Consider the following 15,724-nt stretch of genomic DNA (forward strand, 5'->3'; position numbering starts at 1 on the left):
TTTTTTTTTTTTTTTTTTTTTTTTTTTCCTACCTGACTTAACATCACACCACTCACTTAATCTGCTGCTTCCTTTTACTGGCAGCTTTTTGTTGAATTGCAGCAGGATAGTGGCTGACCTCTGGGATGGTTACAGTCTCAGTATATATTGATAGGAGAACTTAAGATTTTGCAGAAGTTTGCAGAGCTGATGTTAGGAGTTGTTTGGGCTTTCATTGTGCTGGCTGAGTTGCAGCTTAAGTTTGATTTATTGAAGCAATGCAAATTGTAACTTGGTCTCTCTTTTGAGTTGGCAACTTTATAGGAATGTGAGTGAGAGAAGCAGTCTGTGTTACAGTAGCACACAGACACTAGATGGAGACAAAACAAAAGACTTCTGGCTTGGGAGCAGACTAGTTTTCTTATTTCTTTTTAAGGATGTATTTCCAAGCTGTTACACTGACCAATTTTGATCAGGGCAAATTGAATTTTTTTCATTTGAAAGCTATATTTAAAAAAATATCCTTGATGTTTGTTTTCACCAAATCCCATTAAATAAGTTTTTTTTAAAAAAAAAAATTTGATTCATGGTGAGTATCCTATAAGCACAGCAAAAAGGGGTGTCAGTGTATTATTTCAGCTTCTAATCTAAATGTACAGTATTCAAAAAAGTGCTTATGGACATTTAACTTACTATGAGTTGTAGACTTACGCTTTTGACTTGGCTTTTAGAGTGGAATTATGCTGCCTTTTTCACAAATCCTGTAGGCATTTGTGCATGTATGTAATGGCTTGTATCTTTGTGTCTCTTGCAGAACTGAGACAGCTCAAGAAAAAGGTGCTTCTTACTAGGGACATGTGTTTTGCAGTCATGTTTCCGGGTTGAGATTTCCTTTTGTTTGATCAGATTAAATGACCTCTCTCATGCAGGAATCATTGTCATCATCTAGAGGCGACAGTGGGTAGTTTAATGGGAAACAAATTAGACTTGGGAGATGAGTTCTAGAATCCTAATTCTTTTCCCAGTTTGGCATAGGACAGAAGGCAAATTCTTTAATTTTGTATAATGGCATCCACAGCCAAAAAATACAGCTAGTACTGTATAGCCACTTTGCAATGGTGTAAGTACTAATGTTTTTAAATAAAATGTGCTGTAGGTTTCATGAGGTATGCCTACTATAGCTAATATGTACATAAAATATTCTGCAGAACTAAAAGTGTGTGTTTGGTTTTTTTTTCTGGTTTTTCTTTTGTTTTTAGTTTGAAGAGGGAGAAGAAGGAGAAGAGGAGGTAAGATGCATATCACTAACCATATTTCTTTTTCTGAAGTTATCAATTGTTGGGCAAAAATGGAGCTGTTATGTTCATAGTTCTCTCCAAAATTTGTTCTCATAGTTTAATAGTAAGATATGAAATGTATATTTATTCTGTCTCTTGCTACAGCTGTACCTGAGGGGTGCTTGCAGATGTTTAAAAAAAAAAAAAAAAAAAGGCACTTGACTTGAAACTTGGCACATTCCTGTGCCAAGACCCACACATGCCTAGAAGAGGCAGTGTGTTATTTCAACTCGGCTTGCCCAATGTCTGTAAAAATCAGGCACTTCCTATCTAATAGGAGATGGCACTTAGCTAAAGCCAATTCAAAAAAGCCCCTCTGAAGCACCCAGTATTTGCAGACACAGCAGAGCCTGGTTGAAGTAACATGCTGCTGCTGCTTCTGGTAAAGCATGTTTTGGTGTGTGTTTAATGTCTACAAGCAACATGAGCACTCATCGTAGTTCTGTCCAGTATTTTTGTGCTACAATCTATGGCAGTTAGTTTTTGCACCTGAGAGGAGTTGAGGATTGGCACTTTCGATACTAGTGGAGTCATTTTAAAATGAAGAAACCAAAGAAAACTGTTGTGGGTAGTTGTAAGGGTTGCAATGATGGATCTTGATATAGCTGTTTATAAAGGTAAAGTCTTGGGCTGCAATGGAAGATGACTTAAAAAAAAAAAAAAAAGTACAGGCTATGTATCCCGCTAACTGGCAGTCTTGTGTCCTAGGGTTCAGCCTTTCTTTTTAAAATGTATGTGGTCCTTTCAAAATAATTTTTAAATGAAGGACTTACAAGAACTACTTCCGAGCTGGTTAATATTTAAAACTGAAGTTCATTTGTTTCGGTGTTGTTAGAGCACAAGCACAACAGTGATAGTCACTATACAATTTTTTCACTAAAATAAAGTGTTAAATTTGGACACTGTGCTTTGGCAAATAACTCAATATGTGATTTCCTTCCCCCTGCCCCACTCGTCGTCATGGTATGTTCAAAACTTTTCATAACAATGTTATGGTAAAATGGCCTAACTTTGGGTCTGGACTGTATCTGGCTATTTTTTGAGGAGTTCAGCCTTTTGGCAGTGAAGAATCTGAGCTTTTTGTAAAACCAGCTCTTGATCAGTTGCTTATTTGCCTCCATTCAGAAATGCTAGCACTTGCTTTTAGGCACATGCAAGGAGAGGAGCTGAAAGGACACTAGTGGTATAGCACCATGTACAGGAATACATGAGCCCAGCAAGAAAAAGCTGGGGGTGGGGTGGGCAGGTGGAGGACAAAAAGTATGAAACTCATAATGACATAACAAGTAAAACATGACCTTTTGGAAATTTGCAGTAGCTTCCGTATGAATGTGTAAGCCAGCACTCCAGGCCAGATGATTTGTCAGGCCTTATCCCCAGCCCAAGTGATTTTTAATAGATGAAAGACACAGGAATGTAATATTTGCACTAGTTCTACTAGATGGCTTTCCTCACCATAAGCAGCTGCTTTTTAAACTAATTTTAATTTCTTTTAGTCTCTTTTCTTCCTGTCATAGGAATTGGAAGGTGAAGAGGAGGGAGAGGAAGAGGAGGATACAGAAAGTGAGCCTAAGGTACTTTTTTGTTTTGTTTTTATAGGTATATGGGTGAGATCCTCATTTATTACAGTAGTTTATAAGTATTCGGACAGTAACCACAAAGTACATTGGGATTCTATGCTATGCTCCCCATGGGCCTGAAAATTTGGCAGTGGGGAGTGGTGGTGGTAATAATTGCTGCTTCTATGCTGCCAAATTTCCAGACCTGTTGGAAACCCTGTGGGTTGGATTACATGGACCTGCATGCTACATGAAGTACATGGGGCTGGATTGGGAGGGTAGGTTTGGGGGTTAGGGCTGGCCCTGTGCCATTCCATCTGGTGCAGACGGCCAGAAGGTTGAGCACCACTGTTCTCTGCTGTTTTGAAGAGAACCAATTCTAATTGCAGATTTTTCTTTACATTTATTTTCCTTATACTTGTTATTGCCAAAGGCTTTTTTATAAGTTCTTAGAACAATGTATTTTGAATAGTTGGGGGTAAGGGGGGTCCTTTCACCCCCTGCTTTCCACCCCTGCCTCCCATCCCTTGTTTTACTTGCACTGGAACAGAAACATTGTTCCTCATCTGCCTATATAAAGTAAAGGGAAATGATATAGAAAATTTTCCAAAAAACTATTTTACAGGGTTGTACATATCGGAATCCTATCGGTTTGAAGTCTAAATGTTAGACACCAATTCATTTTTACAGTTGCTTGTTAGCTCATCTACTCCCTCTCCCCCACCTCTCCCCTCAACTAATAACTTAGCTGCTTTCTTTTCTGGTTGTGTTGCAAAATCCAGCCCTCTGCCATCCTGTCGTGTCTCTGTTCAAACAGACATGTGCCAAGTATAATTTAGCTTAAAACTCAGTTGATTATGGGCACTACTCTCTTCCAGTCTCTTTTCAGCCATGATTCAGACACCTAAACAATATCTAAACTATAGTTAGATATAGAGAGGGAAAGTACAGACAATGTTTTATTCACTCTGCTGTTCACACAGCACCTTTTTCATTTTTTTTCACTAGCACAAATAAAAGGAAATAACTAGCGCACAAAACTGAAGAAAATTGCAGTTAGATTATGTTACTGATGCACTGTCTTTTGCAATTGACCACTGTAAATCCTTTCGAGTGCCATTTTCCATAATCATTCTTGTCTCTTAAAGGGAAACGTTACATGTTGGTAGAAACTTATATCCTTGTTGAAATCCTTCCCAAATGAAGAAAGAGTGGCACTGACACTTTTTTAATTCACTGTTTTCTTGACTTTTCAGAAAGGAATAGAAAAGCAGTGGTGGGAGAACTGAAGAGCAAAACACATTAGTATTGGTATAATGGTATCAAAGATGCTTTAAAAGGAAGGAACCTAGCAGTCTATACCAGCTACAATGGCTATGATCCCTCGGACATAGCTACATATCGTGTAGCATGCCCTGTGATGTATTGTATTTTGTAGAAGCATTTATTACAGTATCTTTAGAAGGTTTTGGTTGTTGCCTCCTGTATGATTTTGTAATTTCACTTTTCTTTCATGCTGACAGTTCCTTTTAATTTTTTTCCCTGTTTAGGTGTAATTTAAGTCTGTTTATCATTCATACATTTCTAGGTAAGGTGGAATTCCATTCGTACCTAACTTGCAAGCTTCCGATTTGTAGCCCATGACATGTGGTTTGTTTACAGTTACTTCTTGGCATAAAAAATTTTGGGAAATTTTGGGTATAGGTCTCACTAGCAGTTTAGAGAAAAAAAGAAAATTTCTGTGGATAGACACTCCTGAGTAGTGTCGTGTGTCTTTTTTAAAGCTAGAATACCTCTTTGCCTCCCTGACAGAAGTCATGACTTGCCTTGTAGCACTTCAGGGTTATAGAATGTATGTACATAACTGAGATTATTTTCTTGTATTTCAGTTGGTACCATATCCCTTGCATCTCTTAACTGGCCTGCATTGAGTTCTTTTTTACTGTGTATTTGCAAGTTACCTCTAGTTTCCTTTTCCATTCTGCTCCGCTGACTTGTTCTAAATCTGTGTCTTTGTTCCTTTCTTTCTGACATAGGCTGTCATACTTATGCCAGGGGAAGTTCTTGTTTGACTGTCACAACTCTCTCTCTCTCTCCTTGTTCTCTTCCCTTGTTTGCCTCTTCTACATAGTTATGCTTTTAGTGAATCCTCTTTCTCTTGCCTTCTGTTTTCTGATGTTTCATGGTCATACTTCCTTTCTTCCCTTTCCCCTGAGGTGCCTGTTCACACAGAATTTCACAAAGAGCATGAACAAATGTACATTTGTAACCATTTCATGTGGGGAGGGGAGAGGAGGCTGATACATGGAAGCATATAGCAAATGCTAGCCTGGAACTGAATCTGCATGATCCTGCAACAGTATGTAGTTTCATAGTTTCTAGGGTCGGAAGGGACCCAAGAAGATCATCTAGTCTGACCCCCTGCCATGGCAGGAAAGAGTACTGCGGTCAAACGACCCCAGCAAGGTGTTCATCTAACCAAGTTAGTGAATTCCTCCCAACTTTGACCCTGGACGAAGTGGGGTGGAAATTGGAGCCGGGTTGGTTGCTACAGAATCATGCAAATGTATAATAACAGCTTATAACGGGTATCGCTCAGTAGCGTTACAGTTGTTCTCTGTCTGTACCCCAGACCTAGAAATTTATTCTACTCCAGGGTTGCATCTTTGTATTTGTGTTTCTTCTTGGTGTTTCCCAAACCTCATGACAAATGCGACTCTTCCCAGTTCTGTTCCTCCCTCTTGATTTTTATATTCAGTATCCTTCCCATCATTCAGCCCTAAGGCTGAGCTTATCTTCTGACTTATAAATCTTATTGCTTTGAAAACATCTATTTCCCCCCACCTCTTGTCTACCAGAATACATTCATGCCACTATCATGCCTGGACTAGTGTAACATCCTTCTATCAGCTTGCAAAAGATGAGAATTAGCTTTTCAGACATTCAGCAGCTAAAATGATCTTCTCACCAGTGTGACTTCTGTCTCTATTTTGTGAATTCAGTGATTCCCTGTCTTTTAGAATAAATCTCAGATTTCTTGTCCTGCCTTTATAAGGTACTGTTTTTGCTCCTCTCCAAACAAAATAATAGTACTCTTGATGATAAGTAATGCTATGAATAGATGCGTAATAATATGCTCTTAATTTCTTTTTCATTGCTCCCTTCCCAAACCACCCATTCTTTGTACAGTAAAACCTGTTATCCAGTATCCCCAAGGTGGGGGGTTTGCCAGTTATGTAAAAACTTCGGTTATCTGAAATAACATGGAGCAGAGGTGGGAAGGGGGTGTGTGGCAGCAGCTGCTGCATGCAAGCTCCCCCTCCCTCCCCCCCACAAATGTCTGGCTGGTGGGGGGGTGGCAGCTGTATATGGAGCAGCGGCAGCACTGGGTGGTGGTGGCCTCTGCATGTGAGCTTCCGCTGCCCCCCCTTGCATCTGGCTGGCCGGAAACTCCGGTTAATAAAATATTCGGTTGGTGAAGTACTGGATAATAGAGATTTTACTGTACTGTTCTTGTCTCTTTCTTTTCTTTAAATTCTGTTTTTTCACTACGTCTGGAAAAGTTTTCACCTTTCTGTGTACTAACAATCTTTGCTACATATCAAACCTCCTCCTAGACTTTGTTTTCCCATTCCTACTTTGTTCCTCCCTTCTAGCTAATTGTATTCAACAGTGCTCATATTTAAATCTTATTTTCTTGCTCTGACTTTATTTTCATTTTTTTCCATTTTCTCTCTTTTTAATTGCATCTTATTTTGATGGTAAAATGTCCAGGAAGAACTATGTCACTTAACCTGTGCAAAGGGTTAAGCTCTGGAGTCTAGGTGAAGAAGGCTGTTTTATGTAGTTGAGCCTCTAGAAAAACTTCAGTATTTTCCAGTATTCTGTTTCTTTTTGACTGGCACGTTTTGTGCCTTCAAAAAAAATAAAAAAAATAAAACATTTTAAGGGCTGTGTCCTCTAGCTCGGTGGTCCTCAACCTTTTTTGTACCAGGACCTACTTATAAACATCAATGGCCAGTCCTGACCCAGTGCCCCTCACTCCCGATCTGCCCCCAGGCCCCACTGTGTGGGGCAGGGGGGCCACAAGCAATCCTCACAGTCTGGAACTCTGCCAGTCTGCAAGGAAAAAGCCAGTTTCCCATCTTTTTATCCTTTAAAGGGGAATCGATTTTTAAAGGTTGTTCACAACCCTTTCCTATATTCTTGTTTGGTTGTGAGACCCATGGGTTGAGAAATGCTGCTCTAGCTGGCTAACCAGTTTGAGCAAGTATGCTATTACCTGAAGAGGAAAAAGAAGTTAACTGGCTCAGTTCACTACCATAGTTTCAAGTTAAATTAAAAACATTCCCTCCTAAGAGGACAGTAACTACTGCTTCCAAGTACTTGTTCCATCTTCAAAGCAACCACAATTGAAGCTTCCACCACTAGCCAGCAAATCTATTTTAAGGAGTTAGACAATATTTCTTTCGTGAATAGATGGAGAGCCTTTCAGGAACTCCTATTCTGGAGCACAATGCTTTACATTTGTTTCACTCAGAAGTCATTTCCAACATCTGCATTTGAAATTTGTGTACTCTTGCCATTTAGGATTGAATCTTGGGCAACTTACTGAGGGTTACCAGAATCATTAAGATGTGACATCTTGGCATTTCTGGACCTCAGAAAGTTTGTTAATCTTTTCTTATGGATAGTCGTAGCGTCAGATGGCTGGTTCTCTCCCCAGCGAAGCTAGTGTTTGTTTCTGTTGATCATAAAATACCTGGTAATTGAGCTGCATTTGAGAAACAAAATATAGAACCTAGAAAAGAAGAACAGTTATCAACTTCCATATGTCCATATCAGTCAGCACATAGAACAAAATGGAATATTTCGTTTGTGACAGATTTGGAAGATTTCAAGAGACTGACTTGTAGAAGTGTAGAAAGGAAGGAGATAACTCTTCTTTGAATCATCCAGTAGTATGTCCTATGTCAACTAGTATGGGCATTGAGCAGTGCTAGAAAGGTGAATGGTGGGTTTCTAAAATTAGTGCCTTTTGACTTGTGGAGTTCTGTAAAATAAGAATTGAAGGCTTTGGAACAGATGCCTTGACATAAATGATGAGCTGTAGTAAAAATTCTACATTACCATTAAGGAAGAGCAGAAGCCCGACTTTTGAGGTATTTTTTTTCTGGACTTCCATCACTAAAATGACATACAACATTTGAAAGTAGTAGTTGTACAATATGCAATATAGCTTCTCCAGAGTAGCCGTCACTCAAGGTAATTTAGGTGATGGTGACCACAAAATGATAGAGTTCAAGATGCTAAGGGGAGGAAGGAAGGAATGCATTAGAATAAAGACACTCGAGTCCAGAAAAACAGACTTGGCACACTTTGGGAACTGGTGGGCAGGATCCCTGGAGAGGGAAGTCTGAGGTGGCGGGGGGCGGGGAAGCAGTCTGCATGTTAAGGAGATCCTTCTCAGGGTGCAGGAGTAGGCACTTCCCATTCTTCTGTTGCAACAGGAGACCAGCCTAGCAGTCTCCTCAGTGAGCTGAAACTCAAAGCAATCCTAGAAAAGTGGAAACTTGGTCATATTACTAGGGAAGGGTATAAGTATTGCAAAGGCATGCAAGGAGAAAATGAATAAGGCCAAGGCATGATTTGAGATGCAGCTGGCAGGGATACAAGGAGACAAGAAGAGACTACAAGTATGTCAGGAGTGAGAAGAATACTAAAGAAATAATAGGTCCCATACAAGAGTGCAGAGGGGAGTTTAGTTTATGCATGAGGCAGAGAAGTATGAAGTACTTTAGGCCAAAATAAGAACTTCATAAATGGGGCAGCTGCCAGATGACAAGTGCGGTTGGCAGCAAAAATGGGCAAGGAGTTTAAATGGCTTGGGTCAAGGGTAGCCACCCCTGTGGCACACGTGGCACATGGTAAACCAGTGAGGGGGTAGGCAGTACAAGAGTAAGCAGGGCAGAAAGCAGTGTAGCAGATCTAGTCAGGGAGCACAGGGGAAGAAGCAGAAAGGAGAGCAGTAGATTAGGCAGGGAAGGAGAATGGGGAGCATGTGTGGCTAATTTTGGCAGGTGTGCCTCCAAAAGGTTGGGTCACTGGTCTAAGGTAATGGCAGAACAGGTTAGGGATTACTTAGAAGAGCTAGATGCTTTCACGTTGACAGGGCCCAATGAGTTGTACGCTAAGGTAATGAAGGAATTGATTCTCCTCTCAGAGAATTTGTGGAGGTCAGGCAGGGTCCCAGATGATTGGAAAAGTGCAAAAATAGTGCCCATCTTTAAGAAAGGGAAGAAGGAGGACCTGGGGAAATACAGACCAGTAGTGCGATGTTAATACTGGGAAAGATCATAGAGCAGGTCCTCAAGGAATCTGTTATGAAGCACCTACAGGAGCACAAGGTGATCAGGAGCAGGCAGTGTGGATTCACCAAGAGCAAGTCATTTTTAACCAGCCTGATTTTATTTGTAATAAAGTGATGGGCTCCGTGGATATGAGAGAGCAGTGGATATGATATACCTTGACTTGATCAAAGCTTTTGACATGGTTTTGTATGACATTCTCATGAACAAGCTAAGGAAATACAGACTAGATGAAAGTACAATAGATATATAACTGGTTAGATCATTATGCCCAATTAGTCATTAGTAGATTGGGAGAAGGTATCAGATATGGTTCATCAGGGGTCTGCCCTAGGTCTAGCATTGTTAATATTGTATGACTTGGATAATGGGATTGAGTGCACAGTTAACAAATTTGTGGATGATGCTATGTTGGATGGAGTAGCAGACACTCTGGAGTGTAGGGTTAGGATCCAGAACGAGCTGGACAGACTTTAAAAATGGTCTGCAGTCACTTGTGAAATTGAAGAAGGACAAGTGCAAAGTCCTGCACTTGTGCATGTAATTATTCCATCTTAAGTGCAGATTGGGGAATGACTGGCTAGTACTGCAGAGAAGGACTGTAAACTGAATGCGAGCCAACAGTGTGCTTGTTGTGAAACAAAACAAAAAAAACCCCACCCCCTCCAATAGCATACTGGGTTGTATTAAGTGTCACCTGCAAATCAAGGGAGATGGTTCCTCTGCTCTATTCAGCACTGGTGAGGCCTCGCTTGGAGTACTGTGTTTTTGGTCTCTCACTTTAAGAAGGACATGGACAAATTGGAACGAGTTCAGTGGAGAGTGACAAAAATGATTAGGGGCCTAGGAAACATGACTTGAGGGAAAGCTGACAGAACTAGGGTTATTTAAGTCTGGAGAAGAGAAGACTTAAGGGAGGGATTTGATAGTTTTTAGATACCTGAAGGGTGCCTGTAGAGAGGATGGAGGTGGGATTTTTGCTGTGACTGTAGAGGACAGGACTAGGAGCAATTGCCTCAAGCTGCAACAGAAGAAATCTAGGTTGGAGATTAGGAGGCAGCGGACGTTGTGGAATCTCCACTTCTGGAATTTTTGAGAGCAGGAATAGCATTTATACCTGCAAGCTTGCAAAGAACAAATTTTTTTTCAACTATTTAGTTGGTCTAATAAAAGATATCACATTTACCCAAAGAACCTTGTCTGCCTGAGAACAGGTTGGACGCACAGGGTGTGTCCAAATGAGCGTGGCTGTGTGGCATGTGGCGCTGCAAACACATCTGCAACACCACATACCACACACTGAGGTGTTCTCCATGCTGTGAGGGCACACTGCCTGGGTGTGTGCTGCCGTGGGTTTTTTTCTGTATCCAGGGGCCAAATAAAACTCACAGAAAAAAACAGAGCAGTGCAAGCATGGGGAGTGGGTGCTGCTGAAAAGCTGAGCCAGGCCGCCCAGAACTGCACTATGGCTGCCAGCCAGGCTCTGCTGGGCTGGAGCACTGTGGCTGCAGCCCTGGGAGGACCCCAGGTAAGGTTGCTGGGGCCAGCCCAGTGCTGGCCCCAGCCTCCCCTGCTGCCCCCAGGGTATCCTGTTGCATGCCAAAATGCTTGTGGCACAGGCATTCCCCAGGAACAAGTAGCTGCAGCACAAGGTGTGCCACTGCTACTTGTCCTCAGAGAACCAAACAGCTGCGCTAGTCTGGATGCGACCACACTGTTGAGGTGGTTAAGTGAGAGTGATCCTGCCCTGAGCAAGGGGATTGGAATAGATGACATTGTGAGGTCCCTTCCAGACCCGTTTTGCTATGATGCTGTGATTCATGTATTGTGGAATTATGCCCCCAGTCTGGAGGACATCAGACTGTCTAACAGGTGGGATGGGGTTGTGTGTCTGAGGAGCCAGAGGTCAGTTGGTACTTGGGAAACTGCATTGTCTTGGATCTGTTTGGCTACTTTCCCCTCAATGCTGAAAATCTGAAACTATGAGTAGTTATAGGTAGAATACACTCATAGAATATGTTCTGTCTGCCCTGCCCTGTTTTGCTCCTTGAAGAACAGAGTTGTAGTTTTGTGCAGTGGTTGGTTTGCCTTGGAAGCTGCCCGCTGAAGATAAACTGCTTAGCATTTTTTACAAATGTCGGTTGAAATGGGTGACTTGGGTTGAAATGCGCATGGTATCATGTGGCCAGTTCTCATCATGTTTGACATAGGGTAATTTGATCCATCATGCTGGTGTCTAAGTGAGATGGAACTGACCCACTGAACAACTGTCTAGGTGAGAATGTTGGCAGTTGGGAAGGAACCAGCTCATTGACCACTTTGAATGCTGAAGTGCAGCTTGCAATCTCTACCACAAGCCAACACTTTGTGGGTGGTGTTAGATTCTAGGCTGTCACTGGATTATTAGCGAAGCAGCTCTGTCAAAGATTGCTTTTCAAGTGTACATAAACCAAGTGCAACTTTGAGGGGGGTTATGTGAAATAGTACAACTATTAGAGCTGTATAAAGCTTTCATCCCTGATTCGATTTGGTGGCTGACTCTCCGAATCCAAACTGAATTGGGAGACCCTTTAATCTCTCTGAATCTAATCGGAACCCTGCGAATTGATTTGGCGATTTGGACATAAACACAGCTTTTTAAATGTTGTTTTTTTTCTACGTACCTCAAGGTACCAGGTGGCTTGTGAATGCTGTGATGCTGGGGCAGATGGAGCATCTCACAGGAGCATGGGGGACTCCCCAGCGCACTCGGCAGCAGACCTGGAAGTGCACCAGAAGCACTTCCGGGTCTGCAGGAGTCCCCTCCTGTGCTCCTCCAGCTTGGCGACTGGTGCCGCCTGGGTCTGGGGGAAGCACCTGGGGTCCCCCCACAGCTGATCGCTGAGCTGGGGGCGGGGGGAGTGGGGTCCCCAGCATGCTTGGCAGAGGACCCAGAAGTGGAACGGAAGTACTTCCGATCCACTTCTGGCTTTGCTGCCTAGCACACGGGGGCCACCCTGCGTTTCTGTGGGATGCTCAATTCGTCCCACCATTGCAGTGTTTTTGGTACCTTGAGGTATGTAGAAAGAATGTTTAAAGCTGTTTCTATGGCCGAATCGCTGATTCTCCGAATCAGCGTTGAACCTTCAGATTCAGCCGAATCAAATCGGGGGCAGTGATCCAAATCAGCAAATTGAATCACTGTCCCTGATTCAGCTGGAATCCAAATTGATTACAGCCTGTTTTGCATACCTCTAACAGTTATCTGTGTGTCTCTGCCTCTGTGTGGGGCTGCACACAGATCATTTGGAGATTGAAGCTAATACGGAATGCAGCTGTCAGCATTATAAATAGTATTTTTGTCTCAGCACTAGTTTTGCTGCTCCATATGATGTGCAAAGGGTATATATTAAAGCATGGGTAGATATTAAGATACTTCAGGGCCTGGATCTCTGAGAAATTGACTTATGCTTAGTGATTCTTGACCAGTTTGACGTCCTCAAGATGGAAGATAGTGGATGTCCTTAAGTCAGCCCTCTACTACAAAATTAGAACTGGCAGAGACCTGCTGGCAGTGTGTTCTCTAGGCACACTCATGTGTCTTGAAACTTCCTGAAGTTTCACAGAACCAGATCAGTTGTTACATTTATGAATAGTCTGTGCAATGATTTGCGTAGGCTATTTTCTGTTTTTTGTTTCACTTCCCTTCTCTGCCATGCTGGAGGTCCAGCCATGCTTGAGTGGGATATGGTTTGGCAGTGCGGCAGTAGTTCACTGGTAGTTTTTTGCAGCTTGCATTTTAATTGTAACTAAAGGATAGCATTTTTCTAAAGCACAAAGCTACCTTTTAAAGTGGAATTTGGATATGTAGGAACATAAGTTACACACAATCTGTCAGTAAGGCTCTAGGCGCATAAGCACTTAGATTTTAGAAAATGTTACCCGAAGTGTAATGTAGACTTTGAAGTTTAACTATATCCAGTATTTTTTTTTTCTTTCTAAGAAATAATTTCTCTGCTGTTGCTGTCTACTTGTCCTTTCACAAAGGAATTCTCTTGTTCAGGGATAGGTCAGTGCAAATTTATTCATTTCAGTGTTATGTGAAAAGCAGTTGGGGAAAATAGGCATGTACACAGTTATGTTGACAAACAAATGTAGTGCTTTCATTCTTGCTTTAGTACAATATTAAATATTTCTGTTGTTTTTAGATTAATTTATCAAAGGTATACATTATTCCACAAAGTTGGGCATTGTCTTTCTTGTCTCTTCTGTACCTCACTTTCCTTTTTACTGTACTATTCAGGAAACTTAGTATTTGTCTTACAGTAAGCAGGGCTGAAAGGTGAAACAAACAAAAGAGGAATGTTAATTCAGTATTTTAAAAAAATTGTATAAGTGGTAGTGTGTAAATTGCAAAGATCTAAGCAGATGGAGCACCCGGTCTAAAATACAGCAATATGTATAAGCTGACACAAATGCAGCTCTCTGTAGCCTGGAGGGGAGCACAACCTGTTAGGGTAACCAGCATTCCTGATCTTCAATACAGAGGCCAAGACTTTCTAAATTTGACTCCTAACCAAGTGGATTGATACTCTTGCTTTCAAATTTCTATGGCTACTGCAGCTCCATTTGGCTTGAGCCCTTTTGAAAATTAGGCCATTTATTTAGGAGACTGAATTAGAAAGTCTGGGCTGTTTTGATGGAGACTTATAGAGAAGCCAAGCATAAGTCTCAAACTTCTGAAGGGCTGAGCAATACCAAGTTCATGAGTTGCAGTTAAGAACTTTGGATCATGATTTACATGGAGATATCTCCACTTAGGGTTAATCTGGTATTACATTTAACTAAAAGCCATATGACCAAATTTCAATTTTCAGCTGAACGCTTATTGTAAGCTTTATCCTTTTGTGACTATTTCTTTTTCTTTTTCTCCTTTAAACAGAAAGATGCCAGCCAGCCTGCTGAATGCAAACAACAGTAATAAGGAAATACCACTTCAGAGTGATATTTGAACAACTTGTAACAAATATTTGGATACCTGGCCTGCAGTTCAGGATATTCCATTGCTGCAGCACAATCTTATTAACAATGCTTAAACTTAATTTGTTTTAAAATGCATGATTTTTCACTAACTCTTCTTTTTTTGCTTAACTTGTACAGTGGCAACTTCAATGCATTTGGGAAATATGAGGTTTAAATAAAGCACACTCTACAGCCTTTGGTACACTGTAGCTAAATAATTGTCAGTAGGCTTTCTGATGAGCCTCTTGCCTCTTCATAGGGACATAATCCAAATGACAAAGTAAAGACTATCCATTTTCTTGTTGAACTTTGAAAATTGTGGAATAGCCCATGTGCCGAGAAGCTAAACTATAAATGGATTACATGAGTGGTAGTTAAAGGAAATGCAGCAATAGGACTTGACTCTTTTTTGCTAGTTCCCACCTCCCACCCTTTTTAAAAAACATTTCCTGCAACCTACAAATCAAATTAGTGCTTGCGCTTTTTTAAATGTCATATTTATTATCTGAGTAAAGCCAATTAAATTGAAGTAAATTTTACTTTTATCATTATTGAAAGGGTGTCATATTTGAGATTTACTTAGTTGTTCATCTTTGTATTTATTTATTCATTCATGTTTGTAAGTACTTTGAAAGAATTAGTGCTTTTTAATAGTTTTTAAGATACTTGAAAATATTTTCTTCCTGTTTTGCATAAAGTATGGGTACTTGTACAAGGAAAATTTGACTAGTCTTTCTCAAGGTGGTAGCTTAGACAAAAATGAACGTGCTTCAAAGTGACAATTCTTTAGGGGAAAATCCAAACTATCTACAGCCAAATTGTTGCTGTCAATAGAAGTGGGTTGCAGCCAAAGAACCAGAACATTTCCAATAGTCTTATTGCTTAGTATCCAGCATGGCAGGGACTTTCACTCTGAGCATATAGATTAACAAAATTTAACTTGGTAAATCTGAAGTTTTGGTGTCTTATTCGTAGCTCAAATTACTCCGTTCCACAATTTGTTTAAAAGCTCTGAAGTCTTCAAAACTACCTGTTGTTGTTGCGCAGTACTTCAGTTGCACACTTCTAGTTTAAGCATCCAAATGCCAATCTCTGGCATCAGTTGAATAGCAACTGTATCAACACTGTGACCAGGCATGTAGAGTGCTCCAGCCTTACCTTACACATTTGTAACTTAATACGGTGTTTTCAATTTGTACAGAATAGTTAGAATATTCTATTAAAGTTGTGAAACATGAAAAGTGGTGGTTGTCTTGTCCATAAAATTTCCTAGGTTAACAGAATACCAATTTGATCTCCTGTTACTTGTGCTTCTGTATGTAGTATGTAACGAGGCATGCCAAGTATGACCTAATGTAACTATACACTTTTTCTACAAAAATATAAGCTAACTTTTTGAATTTAGAGAGCTTATGAAAAGTGGCTTTGTATAAATTGGCATTATAACAGCTTTGTTTAGATTTGCAACATCAAGCTTGCT

General features: G+C 40.8%; 1 protein-coding gene across 9 annotated transcripts in view; it reads left to right on the forward strand.

The window, feature by feature from the left end:
* NAP1L4 (nucleosome assembly protein 1 like 4) overlaps positions 1 to 15,487 on the forward strand; it is a 60,809-nt gene extending 45,322 nt beyond the window's left edge. For 7 of the 9 annotated variants that reach the window (XM_019519714.1, XM_019519712.1, XM_019519715.1 and 4 more), the window contains 3 exons: positions 1,239 to 1,268; positions 2,834 to 2,890; positions 14,165 to 15,487. In XM_019519714.1, coding sequence (XP_019375259.1) covers positions 1,239 to 1,268; positions 2,834 to 2,890; positions 14,165 to 14,203 — 126 coding nt within the window. In that variant the 3' untranslated portion in view covers positions 14,204 to 15,487. Of the gene's footprint in view, positions 1 to 1,238; positions 1,269 to 2,812; positions 2,891 to 4,425; positions 4,464 to 14,164 lie in introns of those variants that run through there. The other 2 variants (XM_019519713.1, XM_019519717.1) reach the window with 2 other exon arrangements.
* The last annotated feature ends 237 nt before the right edge of the window (positions 15,488 to 15,724 follow it).

The sequence above is a fragment of the Gavialis gangeticus genome, unplaced genomic scaffold (genome assembly GCF_001723915.1).
Source record: "Gavialis gangeticus isolate Ggan-Ray unplaced genomic scaffold, GavGan_comp1, whole genome shotgun sequence".
Classification (NCBI taxonomy): Eukaryota; Metazoa; Chordata; order Crocodylia; family Gavialidae; genus Gavialis; species Gavialis gangeticus.